Raw genomic sequence first — 23,062 nt, 5'->3', positions numbered from 1 at the left:
CAGTAAACAGGACAGAGAGAGTCCTTGTCATCATGGAGTTTCTGGACAGTTGTAGAATAGCTAACAATAATAATTATGGTAACTCAACAAGAGCCAGGTGCTATGAAAGGTAGAACACTGGGAATTAACATAGCATGAGGCAACAGGGAAGGCCTCCCAAAAGGAAACATATTGAATCTGCCTTCTAAGGTTGAAGAGGAGGGATACAGATGAGGAGGAAAATGCAGCTGAACCAGAGAGATGTGTACATGTATGAAGATGGGGAAACGCGTTCCCTAAAGCATATCTTAAATTCTGCATCTTACAGAACTACTGTGGCTCAGAACCAAATCTAATAATGATGTCGGGATTTTCAGGGTAATAAAGGCATCGTTAACAGATTCAAATAATTTCTTCATGTAGGTAAATCATGTACTTTTTTGTATCTTTAGAATATTTCAGTAAATGTATTCAACCTTGCTATAAAAACAGGGGGTGGGTAAATAATTATCTCTCTTTTATCAGAAACTAACCATTTTATGTCATATGTAGAGATTCGATATTCTAATTGCTGTCAAGCCTGGTTACGAAACTGTATTCTTATGAAACCAGGAGGAAATGTTATAAAGATTTATTTAGTCACAGCTGTTTTTACAAGTAATTTCAAATTTTATAGTTATATTTGTACTTCCAATTGTAAAGTAAGTCTTTATTCAGTGGGATTTGGGGAGCTGTTATACAAGGTGTCATAAGGTTATGTGTGGTATTCCATGTTGTAGAAAATACAATAAATTACATTGCTTTAATGGCAAACACTTTATACATATCATTAAAATGAGATGTATGCACAGCTTATAATTTTACAACTTTAAAGCTTGGCATAAAATTTACACACATATATAAACTGCCAGAAAGACACGTTTTATTATATGCAGACAGATACTGAATAAACTGCTGAGAACTCTCTATGAGATACTGTTATATACTGAATTTTGTTCTCCCCAAAATGCACATTGAAGCCCTAACCCCAGTACCTTAGATTGTGACTTTATTTGGACACAGGGTCTTTGAAGAGATAACAGAGATCAAATGAAGTCATACAGGTGGGGCCCTAATCCAACAGGATTTATGTCCTTATAAGAAGGAAAAACACCAAGGGTGTGTAAATACAGGGGGAAAAAAGGACACAGTGAGATGGTGACCATCTGCAAGCCAAGGAGAAAACTTTCAAATGAGACCAAACCTGCTGGCACCCTCACCATGGACTTCTCAGCCTCCAGAACTGTAAGAAAATGCACTTCTATGGTTTAAGCCCCTCATCTATAGTATTTTGATACAGCAGATGTTATAGACTAAATTATTTCCCACCAAAATTCATATGTTGAAGTCACATAAGCTACAGTGTGACTGTATTTGAAGATCAGGCCTTCATGGAAGCAATTACAGGTTAACTGAAGTCATCATAAAGGTGAGATCCTAATCCAATAGGACCAGCACCTTTATAAGAAGAGAGACACAACAGAGAATGCTTCCTCTATGTCTGTGCCCGCAGAGAAAAGGACACAGTGAGAAGGCAGCTATCTCTAAGCTTGAAAGAGAGCGCTTACCAGAAACTGGATTTTCCAATAACTTCATCTTGGACTTTTAGCCTCCAGAAACTGTGAGAAAATTGATTTCTGTTGTTTAAGCCCCCCAGGCCATAGACTTTGTTATGGCAGGCCAAGGAGACTAATATAGCAGCAGACTAACACAGATAAGTATATTTTAGTAATAAATATGCCCATGTAAGTATATGCATGCACATGCAGACTGCCTAGGTATAGTCAAATTATCTAGAGCTGTATTTAAAAACAGCGGGAGGACTCTTATCATATCTTTGCATATTAGAATTTTTCTGAGATTAAAAATGAGCATGTATAATTTATGTTAAATATACAGCCAGATTGTATTCGGATACAAATTAGGAAAAAACAGAGATTGTTTTTATGAAGTGGGGCCAATGTATGGGTACTCTCAAAGGAAAAAATGTTTTGGACATATTCACAAGTTGATTATTTCAGCATTCAGACAGAACATTAAGAGACTCGGCTTAACCTACCTGTAGTCACCAAGGAAGCACATTAAATTTACACTCCACTGGTTCAAATTAAACTTTTTACATATAGCTGTTACATTACTGTCACTTATCAAGTTACCTTAAGAAGCTTTTTGTAAGTTTAATTAAGCTTTGACTGATTCTCCAATGGTACAAAGAAAGATGGATTCCTTAAATATTTAATTCATTTAGGACTCCAAGTGTGATTTTCTCAATGTAGCTGTTAATTTCTTGGAATAAATTACTTTGAATTAAAGCTGCTTTTTCAGACATCCAAGACACAGAGTCTCAGCTCACACAATGCATAATAAATTCAATATTTCGTCTGTTTTGAGAGAATTTATCTCAAACTGTATCTAAAATCTCAACCTGGCAGTCTTATCTGTGACCATGGAACTCAGGAATCTTTGACTGTAAACTCCCTTCCAACCAGGTTCTTGGTTTTCCTTCTGATTCCCCTTTTCCGGCAAGTATTAAGGAGGGAAAAGATTAGCTGTCCTCCACCTGCGCCATCAACATTCTTTTTCATGCTAATTCCCTTCTCCTTAACTCATGCCACGCCTCTTGTTCCTCAGAAAGCTCTTCCCCTATTACAGTCAGCAGGCAACAAAATCCCAGGCCCCTCCCTCCCCTCGGTATCCTGTGAAAACGCTGAATATACCATGGCTTTAATTACACAGTTTCTATTTGTTCTCTTCCAGTAGTTTGAAGGCTACCCAAGACTGGCATCTGTGTTCCTCAAGACTAGATCTCCAAGAAGACAAGATCAGGCAACCACATCTATGGAGCAAAAAATACCCCCAGAACCAGAAACTGGATTCCCATAAAAGAAAATGGAAAACTGGATACATGAGAAGACAGAAAACCACACACACATACACACTCATGCACGCATGCATGCACACACGCACATGGCCACAAAGACAGAAGCACACGGGCACAAAGCCTGAAAGCCTCATGATTTGTCAGCACTCAGCACCGACTCCACTGCTCCAAGCCCCATGCCAGATGCTGAGGTTATAGGAGCCACTAGTTGACTCAACTTCTAAAGGAGAAAGCTGCCTTTTGATTGACATTCGAACTCCCTGAAGGATGTGAAGACATTGGAAGACTATAAATTAGCTATTTAGCTCTCACATTTACAAGTCTCACTTTAGGGAAAGCTTCTTCTCAGACACCGTTTTCTAGCACTAGCAACATAAACAGTCACTGAAAAATATTTCTAGATTAATTCACTGAGCAGTCTTCCTTTCCTTCTACCGCCACCTCCCACGCACCTCTGATTCAAAATATAAGTATTTACATCTAAAATATAAAACACAAAATGGCATGTTAGAATCTCCAGTTCCAGGAACTTCCTATTTTAAAAAAAAAGTGTTATAAAAATACTTTTGTTGCAAAGAAAAATAGGACTAGGAAACAATTAATTAGAAAGGAAAACATTGCACTGCCATGGTGGTTAGGACAGAAGTAGCCAGCACTGGGGGGCAGGCATGGACGCCCCTCCTGGGTGGGTGCCCTTGGGAGGCAAGTACCTACCGCCTTTCATCATGCCAACTTCATAGCACTTGCGCAGCCGACAGGCCTGACAGCTCTTCCTCCTGTTCTTATCGATTGTGCACTGGTTGGTAGCTGGACACATGTAGTCATTATGTCCTAATAAAAGCAAGAGGACAGAATTAATATTATTTCAGGAGATGTAGTCAGAATCTAGAGGGAAACTGCCTGGAGGATGTTTTCCTGTCATCTACTTGGCTTTACTGTGTTGCAGATACTCTGATAGGTCAGGTAAGATGTGGACTGGAAATATCTGTTGAATTCAGTAATAGGAGTCATTAGATATAAGGATTTAAGCAACTTTTGTGGGACAGCTAAGATAGAAAACAGGTGTGGGTTGAGCTATGCAGGAGAGGTGAGGAAAAGGCAGAGCTTAAGTGTGTAGACCTCTCTGAAGAGTTGAACTGAGAAGTGGAGAAGGGATGTAAGGTGAAGGTTTGAGAGTGATGTGAGGTCCCGAGAGACCTTTTCTGTACAACAGAGTTGTATATCATGGATGTGAATGAGAAAGAGAATTTGAGCAACAGAGATGCAGTAAACATGAGGTAAAAGAAAGAACTCCCCCATGTTCCTTCCACCCCTCAGGCTGTGGCTTCCTAGTTTCATTTGCAGATTCTCTCCAACATCCACTCTAGAGCAGCACAGGACTCAGTGTCAAGCCCTTCTTCTTCTCTTTTTTTTTAAGATTTTATTTATTTATTCATGAGAGAGAGAGAGAGAGAGAGAGAGAGAGAGAGAGGCAGAGAGAGACCAAGGCAGAAGGAGAAGCAGGCCCCATGCAGGGAGCCTGACGTGGGACTCGATACCTGTGCCTCCAGGATCAGGCCCTGGGCTGAAGGTGGCACTAAACCACTGAGCCACCCGGGCTGCCCCAAGCCCTTCTTCTGATTCCAAAGTCTGCCACAAGAGAATCTATTCCATGGCTACAGCTCCCGCGGTCATAAATGCAGATGACTCGCAGATTTATACTCCCAGACCAACCCTCTTCTTTGAGTTCTGACTACATAGGGCCTATTGCCCATAAGAAGTTTCTGCTCTAAGATTTAGAGGTCACCTCCATTTCTTTATCCCTCAAAAGAAGTCTGGTTTCTGATGTGAATATTAAACTCCACAAATTAATAAATATCGGCATGTTTAAGGAAGAAATCCATTTATCTAAAACCCAAATGCTTAGGCCTGAATTTAGACTATGGAGATGATATATATTATTTTTAAATGTTTCCCATTCTCAAAAAAAAAAAGTGAGGAAATATTGCCCCCTCTAATTCAGATCATCTGTGTCTCCATTTTCCCATTCACTAAGGGCAAGATGTAACATGTATTAAAGTGTTTTCACTATAGAACTCTTTGTTCCTTATTCAGCCTAAGGGTCAATCTCAATTAGAATAGGGTGGAGTGGGACCTTAACAAGAAATGTTGGTCTCATAAAACTTGCTTCTCCATCTTTAGACATACATTATAAAAATTACTACATAAACAGGCTTCAGATCAAATTAACACATACATTCTTCTTCTGACCATAATAGGAACCAGCAAACTAGCCAGCAAAATTGTAAACTGACAACTTCAGTAAAAGACCACACACCACCTCAAATATCCAGGAATAGTTTTTATGTTTAGAACTGCCCTTATTAACACAGACAAGCTGAGGAAATCATAGAATCAGAAACAAAACTTACCTAGGCAGATGTTAACTTTAAGCAAAAGTTGCCGTCTTCTGACACCTCAAAGAAATTTTCAGTGTTTGGTTTCCTATGATGTTTATGCTCTACATGCTGATTTATTTTAAATCTAAAAATGAGTTTATATTAAGTCTCAGAAGAAAAGAGTCAATAATCATTCAAACTAAAAATTAACCCTGATACACTTTCCTCTCAAAAACCAGTTGTTCTGCAAGCAAGAAGATGGGAGAACTGAATTGGATCAGAGGCCAATTGGCAAAATGTTATGTTTGCCCTGGCCATCCCTGTAGATGTGTATCTTTATAGAACCAAGTGAAATTCCTGAACTAACATGTTTAACAGATAAAACACACTGGATTTGTGCAATTGAATTCATCCCTTAACTAGAAAGAAAATAGATGCACAGCAGAATCATGTTTGTAATGCAAACTCTTGGTGATAAAGTGGATTTTCTGCTCCGACTACATTAAAATTTAGAATTGGTAAATTGGCAACAACAACAACAAAATGAATAGGTACATATTTGATACATCTGGTTAAAACAAAATCTTCTTAACTAAACACCATTAACTATTTATAAGTCTTCAACTTACATCAGAGAAGGAAAACAGCAGGTAGGTTTTTGTTCTCTGAGTATAACTTTGTAAAGGTGTGTTGTTATTCTTTTTAAAATACTCTCCATACTGGGTGGAGCTGAAACTCATGACCCTGAGACCAAGACCTGAGCTAAGATCAAGAGTCAGTTACTTAACCAACTGAGCCACCCAGGCACCTCAGTAAAGGTGTGCTATTAAAGCAATTGAAGCAATTCAAAATTAGTTTCTTTAACAAGAAACTTTATTTTAAGCTTTATTATTTGTTCTTGTGAAAACAATGCCTGTGAAAATCCTATCCTATTGAAGTAGAGTTAATTTTTTTTAAAAAAATCACACCAACTGTATGAATGAAATATACAGTGTTTTCACTGAAGACAGTGAGGAATTCCATGTACCTGTGACCAGATAGGCCCTAATGTGCCTTTTACATTAGGCCTGGATGAAGTGTGAAAGGCCAAAACCAAGATGTGAGGTCAGGTGATGTTTTAGAGAAATAATCACTATTGTGTTGCCCACCAAAAATAAAAGTAAAGCTTTTGGACTAATATGGGGTCTGAATAATTGGAAATAGAGAGAAGAGGAGATAAATGAAACCTAAGCAGAAAGCATGAAGAACAGGAACCACCAGGCCAACCCACAGCTCCTAGGCCAGCAGATGGGCTCATACACAGCTTTTCCCCACATGTCTCTGGGATTCTTTCTCTCAACTTTTTGTTTTTCCTTTTCTTCTTATTTTTCCCTCTGTCAGTAGTAGCTGATTTTGCATTGTTACCATCACATAGAAAGATCACAATTGCTAGCTACAAAAATAAGCAATGACTCATGGTTAGAAATTAATAATATATTATTATATTATATTATATTAATATAATTAATATAGTCTTATATTAAAAAATATAAAACAGACCATATTAAAACAAGCAGGTGAGGACGTGGAGAAAAGGAAACCCTCGTGCTCGTGCACTGTTTGGTAGAAATGCAAAGCAGTGTGGCCTCTGTGGAAAATAGTATGGCAGTTCCTCAAGAAATTTAAAATAGAACTACCCCTACAATCTAGTGATTGCACTATTGGGTATTTACTCAAAGAAAACAAAATCATAAACTCAAAGAGATATCTGTACTACCATGTTCATAGCAGCATTATTCATAATCATCAAGGAACGGAAACAACTCAAGTGTCCATTGACAGATAAATTAAAAAAGAAAAGATGGTATTTATATAAATACATTGGAATATTCTTCAGCTTTAATAAAGAGGAAATCCTATCATTCTTGACAACATGGATAAAGCTGGAGGGCATTTTGTGAAGTGAAATAAGCCAGGCAGAGAAAGACAAATACTGCATGGCATCACTTTATATGGCATCTTGGGACCAATAGGGTGTGAGGATCTGATGTATAACATGATAACAAGAATTGATAATACGTGTATTGTATCATGGAAATTTACTCAGAAAGTAGAATGTAAATGTTCTCGCCATAAAAAAGTAAACATATGAGGCAATGGATGTGTCAACTGACTCAGTGAAGGGAATCCTTTCACAAAGGATAGGTATATCAAATCACCACAATGAACACTTTAAATATCTTATAATTTTGTCAATTATGCTTCAATAAAGCTGAAAAAAATAAAATAAGTAGTATCCTGAGAGAAATTTAACACTGGGTATCTTTCCTTTTGCTACACTTTTCCCTCACCACATTCTGGCAGTCACATCAGACCAAATCTCTTTGCTGAGCTTCACATCCATATACCTACTCACCCACAGTCCATTTAGATTTGACTTTTTCATAGCTTCGTCAAGATGAATGTGTCCCAAACATAACTGATGATCATCTTTCCTCATTAATCTCTTCCAACTTACCACCATACCACAAAGCCTGAGACGTGGTATTATTTCAAGACTCTCTACCCTCTTCCTCACTCAAACCTTCACACACATGTACACACTGATCCAATCAATTACTTTTAAATTCTTTTAAAAAGCAAAATCAATTTTTCCCAGGGCCCACCATCCCTACCATCACTCACACTGTCTCCAGCCCAGATTATTACAGCAGCATACTAAGCCACCCCCTGCCTCCAGCTTTCCCCCACCAACCATTCCCCACTGTGCTGCCAGGTGATTCTTCTAAAATCATACACCACCATGCCTCTACCCTGCTTTCATATTCTGATGCTCCTCAAAGCTCTAAGGATAAAATCTAAATGCCTTAAGACAGCTTATAAAGCTGTTCCTGATCAGCTCCTACCTCCCTTCCTGGTCTTATCTTTTACACTAAGTTCTAACCATGTCCTCTGTTCTCTCTTTTCCCTTCTCCTTCTTACCTCCAGGACTGCATACACCATTCTTTCCTGGGGGGACACACTTCCCTTACACTTAGCCCAACTGACTCCCATTAATCTCTCAAGTGTGTCAGTTGAGATATCAACTAAGCTGGGGTTCCTTTCTGCCCCCCTAATGATGCCTAGCTTTTGTCCTATCACAGTGCTTACTACATTGGACTTTAATTGTTTGTCACCATCCCCAGGTGACTATAGGCTTGATGAGGGATGCATTGTATCTGTCTCATTTATCATCATTTATTCTGTACCCAGCACACTCTCAGGCACACAGTGGAGCTTAACAAATATTTGTTACCTGAACAAAATGTAATTGCTAAAACTCTGTTGCCCCCACCCTTATCCCGTCTGGAGAACAGGTCTTTTGAGGGGTCAGGTTGGAGTTCTATAAAGGAAGTAATGACTGAGAAGATGATAACCCCAAACAAAACAATGGCTGCCATACCCAGGACCCCAAAACTGAGGTTCACAAGGGCAAAACTTGGTCCTAAGAAATTTGTTTGGAAATGAGAGTTCAAAAGATTTTTTAATGAAAATCATATATTAATATTCATTAGAAAAGGATTAGGGCACCTAGGTGGCACATTACATTGGGCATCTGGCTCTTGGTTTCTGCTCAGATCATGATCTTAGGATCATGAGACCAAGTCCCATGTCAGGCTCCACACTCAGCTTGGAGTCTGCTAGAGATTCTCTCTTCCTTTTCCTCTGCCCCTCCAACTCATTCATTCTCTCTCTCTCTCTCTCTCTCTCTGTCTCAAATAAAGAAACGAATCTTATTTTAAAAAAAGAAAATGAAGCATTAAAAATGTTCAAGGTAATGCCAAAGAAAAAAAATACCAAAATATGCACCAAAATAATCATCTCTGAGTAGTAGAGCAGACAAGGCAAAAAGAAGAGGTAAAAAAAAAGCTTAAATTAGCTTTGCCAAATTCTTAGGGCTAGAGAAGGAGGAACAGGGGAGAAGGAGGTCAAAGATTCTGGTGGCTTGTGCCAGGATGTCTCAAAAATTATTCTTATCATTAATCAAAAAGAGGATCGGATTTGGGAGTAGCGTGGGAAGAAGAGGTATGGAAAATTTTGAAGCATATTGTATTTGAGATCTCAGTAGCACACCAACAAGCAACTACCAAACAATTATTATAAATGTAGTACCAAAGCTTGGGAGGCATGTCAAAATGAAGTTGGAAATCCTATAATCCAGAAATTCCACTTCTGGGTATATGCCCAAAAGAACTGAAAGCACAGACCCAAACAGATATTTGTATATCCATGTTTATAGTACATTATTCACAATAGCCAACAGCTGGAAACAACCCAAATGTCCACTGGCAGATAAATGGGGGAAAAATATGGTATATACATTAAATGGAGTTTTATTCAGCCTTCAAAAGAAATAAAATTTGGATACATGCTACAACATAGATGAACCCTAAAGACATGCTAAGTGAAATAAGCCAGACCCAAAAGGACAAATATTGTATGTGTCCACCTGGATCAAGTACCTAGAGTAGTCAAATTCATAGAGACAGAAAACTGAATAGGAGTTATCAAGAGTTTTACAAAGGAGGAAATGGGGAATTTATTGTGCAACGAGTAGAGAGTTTTCATTTGGGATGATGAAAAAGTTCTGGAGATGGGCAGTGGTGATAGTTGCACAATAATGTGAATGTAGTTAACATCACTGAATTAAAAAGTATTAAAATAGGAAATCTTATGTTATGTATACTTTACCACAACTGTTTTAAACAAAGCTGGGTGTATAGGAAGCATCTTCATGAGGTAAGGCAGGAAAAAGAATTAAAGATATGCATTTTAAGTTGGCCTGTTTAGATTTCCCTCTAAAAAAAAAAAATGTCCTTGGGCCCAAGGGTTGGCTAGCAGTATTGACCATGTGGTCCCCATGGACCACACACCACGCCAGGTGACTTTAGCTCTTTTTCTCATCTATACATCACAACTAATAAGTCAGGTCATTGTAACTCCCATATTATTGAAGCAGAAACTAAGACCCCAAGAGATTGACTAACTTGTTCAAAGTCACTCCACTACTAGAGATGGGTCCATAATCAAAGCCTTGGTCTGCCTCGTTCACAAGTCTTGTTACTTCAGGAATACCCACCATTGGGCTGGTGTCATAGAAAGAACTCAATACCTAGACCTAGCCAGATGTCTAAATACTATTATACTTTAAACTACAATCAAAATGTTTTTCCCTAATGTAATTACAATATTATAATATCAGGGGGGCATTTCAGAAGCAGCAATGAAATTAATTTCCAGAACCTGTGATTCCTAAGACTCCCAAAGGTAAAGATACGAGAGATTACTCATATGAAATATATTTAGCAGTAGATTATGGCATATTTTATCAAACTCTCCCTAGATGACATTCTAGCACATTCCAGCACAAAATAGAGAAAGAGAGAGTAGAAGGCAAGGTATTAGGGAAATAAATAAGAAATTTACTTTCTGTAAAAGAACAACTGCAGTATTATGTTTGGAAATAAATTTTGACTCAGATATTAAAGTGAATATTCTCTGATTTATAGCCAGTGCATTGAGCCAAACAAAATGAAATAGAATTTGGCTGTCTCAGTGAACACATTCCTAAAAATCCAGTGAGGACATTCAATGTGCCATGATTTGAACTATTTCACAACTACATCTGTATGTAATGGCATACAAATAAAAACAGCATGCCTTAATAATGCATCCTGAATTATATTTTTACAGCTAGTCAATTCTGGTATATTTTAAGTGAAATAAAAATATTATTTGCATCTGAGAATATTTTTAAAGTAAAAAATATTTAAAGGAATTCTAGGAAAGATAATTGTCCTGAACAGTTTCTTTTTCTACGTGAAAATGAAGAGGAAATCCTTTACTTGCCCTCGTCAGACCCCAGTCTGCTAAAAATTTTGGCCAAGGTAATGGACATGATCCCTCTCCTTGTCCAGCATTGCTTACCATCTGCAAAACCACAATTGTTTTAAGCACCTGGCACAGGATCAAACCAACAGCTGCAATAAAGGAAAACATAATGAAATCAGTGACCACCATCTCATTGTAATACACCAGAGACAATGAACCACTTTCAATAATGCCTCTTAAGACTCAACAAATAAGCCAGGGTTGTTCTACAGCCCAGAAAAGGACTTTCTGAAATTGCTCCTTCTGGGACAATAGATAAGCATCACATAAAAGAAAGCAATGTGACAACCAGTGTGATTAGTCCAATGCCAGGCAGCATTCAGCTCACCTCCAGATATCCCCTCTCCTTTGCTCTGTTCCACTGTTTCCAAAGAGTTCCCCAAGCTTTCTCTCAACTTAGAGTCATTTAAATTCCAAATACTGGCATCAAAAGCAGTATAAACTATTTCAGTCCAAAGCTGAGGAAGCAAGTAAGAGACAAAAGGGGTGGCTATCAGAGCAAGGGGGCACAACTCAGAAACCCTGAGCACCACTGTGCTTACTGGCCTGGCTTCCATGGACCACTTAGAAGCCACTGTCTCACCCTCTCACTCCCCCACGAGGCACTGTGGTGCTTTGAGACAGAAGGGAAAGAAGGTGTTTACTCAGATCTAGCATGGTATGGAATATGAAGGTCCTTTAAGCTTCTGGCCACCTAATTGGTAAATAAGGGGTCTCATCCTTCTTCAGGAGCCCTCCAAGATGAAATTCCTAGGGAAGTTCCTCCCAGACATCCTGATAAAAGTCATGAAAGAAGAGGCAAGAGCTTCTGTTTCAATGGTCAAGACTCCCCCAGCACATTTGAACACAAGTTTAGTTACTCTTTTTATCTTTAGGTCTATTTCAAAAATGAGGAAATAAGCCAAAAGATAGTCAGTCAGACTTAGAAATGACTACCATTCTACATTCTTGGCTTGAGTAACAATTTCTCCCAACAGATAGAAATAAATGGGTTCATTCAATATTGCCAATGAACCTTTCGTGGTAAATTTAACCCAAAATAGCACAAATAATCTCACATGTTGGGGACAGTTTCTCTGACACATAGCCCTGTGGCCTAGTGAAGAGCTAGATGAATGTTAGATGCTCAGTAAACAAATGTGCAGGAATGTATGAAATCCACACTTCCTGGGCATCCAGACAGCGCAGGTCTATGTGGCCAGACTGCCTTATGAGGAGAATTCTCAGAAGAGCCACTCCACAATGCTCAGAAAGGAGTTCTCATTTCTCAAGGGTGTTCAGACTTTTCAGTCTATATGCCTGTCCGCAGCTCATTCCAACTAACGAAAACAAGAGAGCTTGGAAAAATCTAAAATCTCCTCCCTACCCCACCCCACCCCACAAACCTAGGAAAAAACCTCCAGAAAGAAAATGGCCTGAGTGCCCCACACAAGCTAAATTGTTGGATTCTTGGCCTCATGCTCTCATCTATGAAAGGAAAGGGAAGAAGAGCCCATTCTGGTTCTAAACTTTGATTATTCTCTTTTCTCCCTTCCTGACGGACATACTTACTTTTCATTTGTTTTCTTAGTGTTCTGGATTGATTTTTTTTTTTTTTTCTGCTGAAGAACTGATTTCCATCTATGGTTGCTGCACTAAATGGAAGGAATATGGGTGTATCTGGGGAACATCACTGTGCTCAGAGCACTGGCTCATGTTTGAGTCCAAGGCTTCATGGGATCCCAGGTGAACCAGGCCTCTTATACCTCCTTTAGTGGCTGCTATGAGGCCCAGAGATAATATATGTAAACATTTGGTCAAACATAAAACTTTGTGCCAACAGAATGTATCCCTATCGACTAAAATATAGCCATTTTAAAAAATGAGACCAAAAAAATGAGTACATATATTTACTGATACGGAAAAATCTTCAATATATATTATTCAGTGAGGAAAGCTATTCACAGAATAATGTGTAGAGTATAATGCCACTTATATAACCAAAATATATATATGCGTGTAAGTGTACGTGTATGTGTGTATATATGCAATTTTTGGATGAAACTATTCATAGAGTTTACCGATCAAGAAAGGAAGTATGGATTTTGGTAGAGACCAGAGGAAGGTCTTAACTTTATATCATGTATCATCTTAAACTGTTTAACATGTAGCATGTGTATTCATAGTTTTTTAAACAATAATCAAAATAACAATTTAAAAAAGTGTTTTAAAAATTTCCAACCAAAACCAACCTGGCATTAACAATCTTCATTCCTTTTCTAGTTCTGCTACCACCCATTCAATGGTTATTTCTCTCTACTTTACAACCCACGGACTGAGTAATAAACTTAACCACCAGAACCTTGTTAAGCAAAGGAAAATTTACCACATTTATTTTATAAAGAATAGGAAAAGGGCTAGCATGAGCTGTGTTTTTTGATCTGCAGAAACTCCAGGAAAGAACAAGTAGCAGACACCCAAACCACCCAAACCACAGGCAGAGGCTCCAGTCTGTTTCTGCTCCTGTCACAAAGCCATCCTGAGTATCTGTGACCCTCCCCCTACCCTTGCTGGGTCTGGCATCCCTTCTGCTGACCCAAACCTTTATTCCTGAGGGACGGAGGTCTCCTCTCCATAGAGAGGGTGAAGTCATCAGTCACCTTTAACCTTTGCCAAGTAGGATATAAGGAGGCACACAGGGTGCCCCAGGTTCTGCCCAATGCATGCTAACAGCCCCATTCCCTTTGGCAAGCAGGACCAATCCCAGCCACTCTGTTCCTCTCTCTTCTTGCCTTTAAACCTAGTGGGATGAGGAGCCAGCTACAGTGGCAGCCCCCATTTCCAGTGACCCTATTAGAAGCATTCCTCCCTTGAGGGAGTCAATAAAACACAATAGTTAAGAGAACACAGTGGGGGGCGGGGGAAGAAAGAGAGAACACAATGGGTTCTGTATTCCAACTAGTTGGGTTGAATACTGGTTTTATTTCTTAAATGCCTCAGCTTCCTCACCTACAAAATGGGAGCAACTGTAGAGCTAACTTCCTAGGATTTTGTGGAAGATTAAATAAGATGATCCATAGAAAAGCCATAACTAATTCTCTTCACATCATGTAACTTGCGAGGCTACAGTTATGCAGTCAAGTGTAAATCATCCAAAATAGTTCGTCATATCAAAAAAATTCACTCCAGTCAGCATAAGGCTAACTGTCAGAGCTGGAAACTATTCTAGTGCTTGAAAAAGCAAGCAAAACTGTAAGAAAAATATCCATTTATTAGAGCTTCTTAAAATACATTCAAACACCTTTCTAAACAACCAAGAATTACAGTCTAACTGTCCAGGAATGTGGGGAAGTCATAACATGCTTCTTCGAATAGAGCTAAACTACCCTAATAACTCATTTCTGGGCTTTAAGGAGAATGTTGCCGCCTTTTCTGTCCAAGAAGATAAAGGATAAAAGCCATCTATAGCCAGAAGTAAGCCCCAAACTATTAAGCCAATCTGTACTCTGATTTCTGATTCAAGGTACCTGAATTATCCTCATTGCTTACAAATAAGAACAAGGAAGGACTACATTTATAAAACAAAATATATTTCAAGAGGTGTTAAATTTGGTATAATTACCTTTTTGAAATCTACTCTTTTCTACTGATTAATAATTTGGTACCACTCCAAATTCCCATTCTGAAGTGGCAATTATAAAGGTTATTATGAAGTTGCATTTTTTTTCTAATTTACTAAAATATTCTGGACTAATTTGGAAGCAGAGCCCACTCTTCGGGAATGCTTTCATAAAAAGAGATTGTACTCTTTAGTGTCACTATCAAAGACATGGCAAGATTTAAAACAGACTATTTAGACTCATCCAACCATAGGATAAAGTCTATCTCAATGATCTATACATCCAACAAGTTTTAATTTAAAAAGTGTTTGCCCTTAATTCTATACAATGCAAGTTAAACACTATATTTGCTCTTTTTTTAAAGGATATTTTAACTAAGGAAAGACTAGATAAAAGTTTTACAAAAAGAAGTGGTGCAAGCAGAAAAAAACATTCAAGTAATTTTGAGTCTCTGCTACCTGTAAGAAGCTACATATAGGTTTTTGCCCCCTCCCCATTCAAAAGCAGAACTTTCCTATGAAAGCCTTTGTAAGACAAAATGGTGTAAAGCAAAGAGTGTCCACTGCTTTCCAAAAGTTTGCATTAGGGCCATGTTGCTTTTACAGAAGACTGACATTATAGTACCTCCTTTTACTAGCCGAAAAAAATCTGAAGAGGACTTTAGCTTTTACAATAAAAGCTATTACTAATGTACATCTTTCATAAAAGTGAAGTGGCCTAACATGAACTTTCAGAAAACAAAGGATACCTATACTTGATATTTTAAGAGACCCAAGGATACACTGTGCTCTCCAAAGCTCAATATTTTTATTTTTTTGAACTGTTTTTAAGCTCCATGCCCAGCATAGATCTTAACATGGGGGCTTCAACTCACAACCCTGAGATCAAGACCTAAACTGAGATCAGTCAGATGCTTAACTGACTGACCCACTCAGGCATCCTTCCAAAGCTTGACATTTTTTTTAGAGAGAGAAAGTGAGCACGTGTGCCAGCAGAAGGCAAGGGGAAGGCAGAAGGAGAGGGCGATAGAGTATTTCAAGCAGCTCCATGCCCAGCACCCCAACAGCTGGCTCTATTTCACAACCTGAGATCATGACCTGTGGCAAAATCAAGAGTCAGATGTTCAACCAACTGAGCCACTCAGGTACCCCAGCTTGAGATTCTTTTTTTTTTTTTTTTACAAAGATTTATCTATTTATTTTAGAGAGAGAGAGGATGCCCACAAGCATGGGGAGGGGCAGAGAGAGAAGGAGAGAAGCAGACTCCCTGATGAACACAGAGCCTGATGGACGGCTTGATCCCATGACCCTGAGATCACAACCTGAGCTGAAATCAAGAGTCAGAAGACCAACCAACTGAGCCACCCAGGTGCACTCCAACATTCTCAGTAAGTTAAAGAAGCACAGGTAAGAGGTAGACATCCACCGAGAAGTTTTCAAATCTCTGACACTCTTCCTTTGGTATGGGAGTGGAAATGTGAACTAACTTTCAGGTGTTGGCTATGAGAGAGTAATTTATATTTAAGAAGTAAGGTAAAGATTGATATAGAAGCAAAATAATGAAATGGTAAGGTATTTACTCTACTTAGCTGTAGAGTAGAAAGATATCCTAGAGGAAACTTGATAAAGCCAGTTAGAGGTAATAATGATGATGGCCATTTATAGGTTAAACATAATCCCTAACCATTCTATCAGTCTAGCAAGGTAGAAATCACTGTGTCACTTAGGACTGAGGAAATGGAAGTTCAGAAACACCAGGAAAAGTAGACACTAACAGGGGTATTTGGTTCACAATGTTATCCTTTTCTCTGGAACAGCCCCCTATATAGGGTAAGCTCCCAAGACCACTGTGAAATGTGACTCTGTCCCACAACAACAGCCAGTTCGTTTAGTGGTATGTCCCTGAACAAAGGTGAGCAAATCAGAGCCCTTCTGCTAATATCTTCTAAATGGAAGAATGTCACAGGATATAAAGCGTAGCAGCTGCCGCCCATCCTGCTTCCCTTCTTAGGGAAAACACAAGATTACAGACAGCAAGAAGCTGGCACATGGAGAGGCACAGAGGCAAGGCTGGGGTCCTGACAGACTCTAAGACCCTGGTCCCACAGTCACTGAGGTCTGGCTACACCCCTGCCATAATTGCAGTTGACCAAGACACTCAAGTAGCCTTCCACCAAAACTTACCCTTTGCCCCCCACCCCAAAACTAATTTGAATTTGATTTTGGTCACTTGAAACAAGATCTATCTAATACATGAAATACATTTTCTTAGATTATATAGCTGATAAACCATAATATTTTTATGGCAATTTATAATTATACAGCAAATTCTCATATGATAATCATTTTTATTAGCTATCTTCTATAAATTGTGACAAACTATGACCTGGATCAAAAGTGCAAAAAATAGAGGATAAAGATCAGTCATGCTATTTTGCAAGTCATAAGTCATGCAAGTAGAAAAAAAAAATGAGTGAAAGAAGGAAAAAGTAAAAGGTTAATGAACATGAAGCCTTGTTTTTCTGACCCCTTCTGGATCTACTGCCATATCGGCAGGTACAAAGCAGATACTCCCATAATGACTGCTCTTGTAAAGATTTTCTTGGAAGAATGCTACCGTAGCCTGACTCATACGCCTTCTTATAATAGTTCACCCCACTTAATTGGTAATTGAAACAAAGCCGATTTTGAAGAAAGGAACAAATCTCTACTAAGTTTTGCAAAAATAATTCAATCTGACCTGTTATTTCTCGGTAAATCATTCAGTCTTTAATTTCTATTCCTTTCACTTTAAATACACTATTAAGTACTTAAGTGACTTCATACCATGAAGCATAAATCACAGCAATCGCTAATCCAGTTACAGTTTTAAGCAAAAGGGCAATCCTAAAGGGACTCCACTGGACCAGGTGTGAGCGATCTTGTGCATTCTTAAAATACAAAGCTAAACTCACTAGGGCAAAGAATAAAGCAATCGAATGTAGTATATTAATTCACAGATAAAATACTAAGTACAAACAGGAATGGATCAAGAAGCAGGATAGTAGGCTAGGACACATCTCAAATTCAACTTCCAGTCTTATTGCTCAGTCGTCCAAATGCACCATTTAAAAAGAAAGAAAAAAAATCTAAGCATCCTGACTCAATATCTCAGAATCCTCCCCGTCCTCACCCTCAAAATCCTGTCTGTCTATTGTGATTGGTTGCCAGGTCTACTTCCAAATCAGCTGCTGTCTCGCCTCTAGCAAAGCAGCCTTTCCATACCGTGAGGGCAGGACCCACATCAGCTGCCAGAATGCACATCCCATGATCCTGTTCTGCTCCTCAGTCCCCTCCAACTTTCTTTACCTTGTCCATGTCAATGGTTCCTTGGCTCTTAAAGCTTTTGCCATGTGTAAGCAAATTCTACAAGAGTAAATGGACTGATTTAGTAGTCATGACAGTATTTTAAAAGAACTCTCTTCTCAGGGTGGTGAAAATGAAGAACTTTAGGGGACCTGGGTGGCTTAGTTGGTTAAGCATCTACCTTCAGCTCAGGTCATAATCTCCAGGTCCTGGGATCGAGCCCCACATTGGGCTTCCCGTTCAGCAAGGAGTCTGCTTCTCCCTTTCCCTCCCCCATCTTGTACACTCTCTCTCTCAAGTAAATAAAATATTTTTTTTAAAAGAAAGAAAGAAATGAAGAGCTTTTAAAAGAGAATGACCTCAAAAACTAAAATTAATTTGAATAAAGAAGCTCCAGCATTAGGCAAGTCGAGAGAGAAAATTTAATACCTCTAAAAAGAAAATCACCAAGATGCTTGTGATATTTCTAAGAGTTAATGCAACAAAATATTCTGTCTCTGCCCTGTGGAAAGAAGAAACAGCTTATACTAGGGGCACATGAGCAGCAAGAAGATGCTCTACGTTTGCACTAATGATCCTGAACTGGGGCAGCCAGAAGCCAACATAGAGCTTAGCTTAGAACTTCCTGGGACTTCAGATAGTTTAGACCAAAAGACAGTGTCAGCTCCTTGTCATTGGGGATTTTTCTATCCCCTGGCCTTCTTAAAGATATAGATTTACTTTTTAACGAAAAAAAAAAAATAGAATCATTACAGTGATTAGTCCATTAGAGTCAAAGATAACTTTTTGCTTTCAATTTTTCCAGCTACTTCAAGATGACTTTCCTACCTTTTATCCAACTATCTTCAAAATTAAAAAAATACAAAATTTCTAAATAAAGAAGTAGGAGCAGAATGAATTGCTGGAGCTGCATCAGTTGTTTCTGGTGCCACTGGCACAGGGAGTTCATGGTATAGGGCAGACAGTCAAGGTAACAATCAAGCACTGTCTCCAGACTGGCCTGATGTATGCAGTAATTCAAATATGTGTGGGCTTCATGGCAAACTAAGATGCAAATGCGTTGGAAAGCACCACTCCTTTCATGAAAGCTAACTGTCAGAATGTGCTTACTCAATTAGCGGACACTGAGGAACAATATAACCACCATCATGTGCAGGTCCTCAAATTTTATCTCCTCTTAAAGTATTCCTTGTTCTTGAAAGGTCTTGGAAATGTCAATCTAATGCATACATAGTCTAGCGCCTTAGACAAAAGCTAAGACATCAAGGGATGAAAGCCAAATCCCAACTCAGAGCTTCACAAATTTCAATGGTTGTACTGCCATATTTAAATCAAAGAGGAAAAAAATTCTCACTAATCCTAGTCATCTTGAATGACTAAATTTTAAGACTTTGAGGGCATCTTTTAGGATTATAAAGAAGACTTTTGAAGGTAATGGGATCTGAGAAATATGAAAATGAAGTTAAGAGCCCCTACATCTGGGCATCAGGATTGCAATTTTTCCTTTCTGCAAGGTTTCAGATCAATTACCAACAACTGCAATCAACAAAGTGGTAACACCCAGCCCCTCCCAGAGGCTGGCTCCTGCTCCCTGGGATGTATGGTCAGAGTAAACAATCATTGTCTGGCTGCATGACAATAATACTTCATCCTTGCTGGTCTGGTTAGCTACTCTAAAGACCTAGATTCCCAGTGGTATCATTAACACAAGGCCTTTCTTTCTCTTCCTTTGTTATAGCTTCTCAACAACTCAAAAGAAATAATATTTTGTGGGACTCAGCTACCTAATGTCCACCTGATGCAATATCGCTTGGGTTCATGAAAAATAAAATGAAAGCTGTACTTCAATGCAAACTTGTCCTCTTGCAAACAAAGAATAAAGACATTTTGATTATAAAGAATGAAGATTTGCTAGGCACATAATAATCTTTCTCTACTTAGAAAGGAGTAAGGAAAATACTAGTGTGAAATCAGTTAATCAATTGCAACATAGATATTTAAAATACTGTTTTTACTCTACAAGTAAAAAATGCTTATTGTAGGAAGATTAAAATGTACATAAATAAAATAATACAATTTAGCCATGATCCTTTCACTCAGAGATACAGAGATACTCACTGTTAATATTTTATAGTACATATTTCCAAAATTTGTACATACTCCTTTCCCTCTATATATGTATGTATATGAATATGCATAATTATGTATATACCTATGTTCATGTGCATGTGTATATGCAAAATATACACATATACACTCAAACATAAAAGAATGTGCTTACAAAAAACCTTTGTCTTAAGCTCCTTCTCCTATCTCGTATTCAGAAAAACTAAGAAGCATTTTATGAGCAATGATGGTCTACAAGGCTCTTAACAGTATTTGTATTTCTTGGAAAAACAAATCCAAAATTAGGGATTGTGACTCTGATACCCTTAACTGGTTCAGAAATCAGATGTGGGAACAAAAGCATGAAAAAGGAGATGGATCCCCATGTCCCAAAGCCCAGCCAGCCACACTCTGCTTCTCCTGCCCCTCTCTTGGATTTACAAAAACTCGGGAAGGAATACTGCCAAAATAGGCTACAGAATGAGGGCACCCTGGTGGCTCAGTCAGTTAAGCACCTGCCTTAAGCTCAGGTAATGATTCCAGGGTCCTGGGTTTGAGCCCCACATTGAGCTCCCTGCTCAGCGGGGAGTCTGCTTCTCCCTCTCCCTCTGCTGGTACCCATGCTTGTGCTTGTGTTCACTCGCACGCTCTCTCTCTCTCTCTCTCTCAGCCAAATAACAAATAAAATCTTTAAAAATATAGGCAGCAGAATGAAAAAAAACCCGTTTCTGGGATTTACATTCATACACTGTGGCATCTCATGCATACACCAACTGCATCAATAGTCCCAACCTTAAGACCAAGTATTATAGAGAGAACAGAGGGAGGGGAAATGAACTCTTTCAAATATCCTGCATACAATTGATGAAAACTAACCAAACTGTTGTCTTCCTTCTCCAAGATCAAGTTTGCTGCCACACGTTTATCACCTACTAATGGTTCACATGAACCATTGGAATGGTTCACATGGAAAAGTTTATGTCAATTCTCGAAAGCAAAAGTCTCTGGTCATTTTAAAAAACATCCCTTCATAAATATCTCATAAAACTAAAACCAGGAAAAATATCAAGAAAGTTGCAAACATAAAAATTATGAAGTCTAAGACGAGCCTCCCTAAATATACCTTAACTTGGGACCAACTGTTTTCTTCTGCATCAACTATCACATATTTTTACCTCCAGAATATATTACTAGAGGAACATCTTTAGATTTTTATTAACATCACTCAGGTCCAACTTCAAAAATAAGTTGAAATAAAACACTACTCACATCCTGGAAATGAAGAAAGTATTATTAACTTCTGGATACATAATAGATTTAATTGCTAATAATAGCAGTACAGATATACACGTGGAATATGTTTTTTAAATGTGTGGTTTTTGAAAACTCACACTCTTCTAAAATACTATATATCACTGCACAGCATGGAACATGCAGAAGGGAGGATGTAAATCACAACAAGAAATCATGGAGCACAACATATTATCAGTAGAATTCTCTGCCTGGTCCTCAGGACAGGCACCAGTTGAAGCACCATCTCCTCCACAATGTCTTTGGATATACTCCAAAACATTGTGACTGCTCCCTCCTCTCAACTTATAACTTCTTCTAAACACCCTTTTGTTCCTGTATCCTGCTTTGCAACATCTCTTACAGTGCTGTGTTTAACTTGTCTATGGTGTAATATGTATTATTACAACCTTTCCCTTTGTGCACAAGCTGAATCCTTCATTGGACTTCAGGGTCTCTGGATTATAGATTTTTGCATTTGTGAGGAACTCATGCAGAGAGGTCTGTGGGTGTGCACACATGTGCTTGAACGAGTACAGTAAGAAAAACCAAGAACTGAGTCCAGTAGAAGAGAGGCCACACTCCTCAGAAGTCAGGTCGGGTGGTGAAAAGGGGAGAGAATGGTATGTACCAGATAACACAGGTAAGGAAACACAAGTCCCACGAGGGTTTGGTGATGACATGGAGCAAATTAACTTGAAAAGCATTGGAGCAGTGCAAGGGACTGTGCATGAGGTAGAGGAAAAGACAGAGCTGGTCTGCAGGGGCTTGTGCAGTGGCAAGGGTATCCCTGGAGTAATGGGCATGCTAACAATCAAAAATAAATAAATAAATAAATAAATAAATAAATAAATAAATAAATAAAAATAAAGGAGAAAATTATCTCTATGATGACTATAAGGTACCACTATGGCATTAGTTAACAGTAGTGGCAAATGCACTCTTACACACTGCTCAAATGAATTTCCTTATTAGTAAGTCTGAAGTGTCAAAGGAACAAAACGATCATGAAATCTGATTATCTTAAGAATTGTAATTTATATTCTCTGGCGTACAAGGAAAATATTGCATGTGTCACTTAATGAAATATATTGAAGTGATGCAGCCATTATTTTAAGTCACTGTGTTTAGATTTCAATCACAAAAAAATCATATTTATATATGTAATCTAGCCACCCATTCACTCCATACTTCTAATACATCATACATGATTTTGAAACTGCCAAATGATTCAGACAAAAAATTTAAATCCATGTATTCTTTCTCTAAGAAAATGGGGAACAGTACCTAATTGCAGAGAGATATTATAGTTAATAATTAATAATAATTAAGTTGTTTTCTTTTTTCCTTTATTTCTTAGCAACTGAAAAAATAAAATCTCTTTTTATTGCAGCTAACAAAAAATAAAATGTGGGGAAAATAATAGAAGTGCTCTTCCTCACTATATTCTCTCTCAAGTCAAATATTTCTTTCCTTTAAAAATATCAAATCTGGGATGCCTGGGTGGCTCAGCAGTTGAGCGTCTGCCTTCGGCTC

At 38.3% G+C, this 23,062-nt stretch overlaps 1 protein-coding gene and 1 long non-coding RNA gene across 9 annotated transcripts in view; one reads left to right on the top strand and one right to left on the bottom strand.

Annotated features, from left to right (window-relative positions):
- ESR1 (estrogen receptor 1) overlaps positions 1 to 23,062 on the bottom strand; it is a 382,657-nt gene that overhangs the window by 201,487 nt on the left and 158,108 nt on the right. For all 6 annotated transcript variants that reach the window (XM_041742947.1, XM_041742948.1, XM_041742946.1 and 3 more), the window contains one exon: positions 3,614 to 3,730. In XM_041742947.1, the coding sequence (XP_041598881.1) occupies positions 3,614 to 3,730 (117 nt within the window). The remainder of the gene's footprint in view (positions 1 to 3,613; positions 3,731 to 23,062) is intronic.
- LOC121484135 overlaps positions 16,037 to 23,062 on the top strand; it is a 38,761-nt gene continuing 31,735 nt past the window's right edge. The window contains exon 1 of one of the 3 annotated variants that reach the window (XR_005985949.1): positions 16,037 to 16,192. This is a non-coding gene — a long non-coding RNA (uncharacterized LOC121484135). The remainder of the gene's footprint in view (positions 16,193 to 23,062) is intronic. The other 2 variants (XR_005985951.1, XR_005985952.1) reach the window with 2 other exon arrangements.

This window comes from Vulpes lagopus, chromosome 2 (genome assembly GCF_018345385.1).
Source record: "Vulpes lagopus strain Blue_001 chromosome 2, ASM1834538v1, whole genome shotgun sequence".
Taxonomy (NCBI): Eukaryota; Metazoa; Chordata; class Mammalia; order Carnivora; family Canidae; genus Vulpes; species Vulpes lagopus.
The sequence above is the reverse complement of the archived record's forward strand: the minus strand, read 5'-3'. Positions and strand labels throughout refer to the sequence as shown.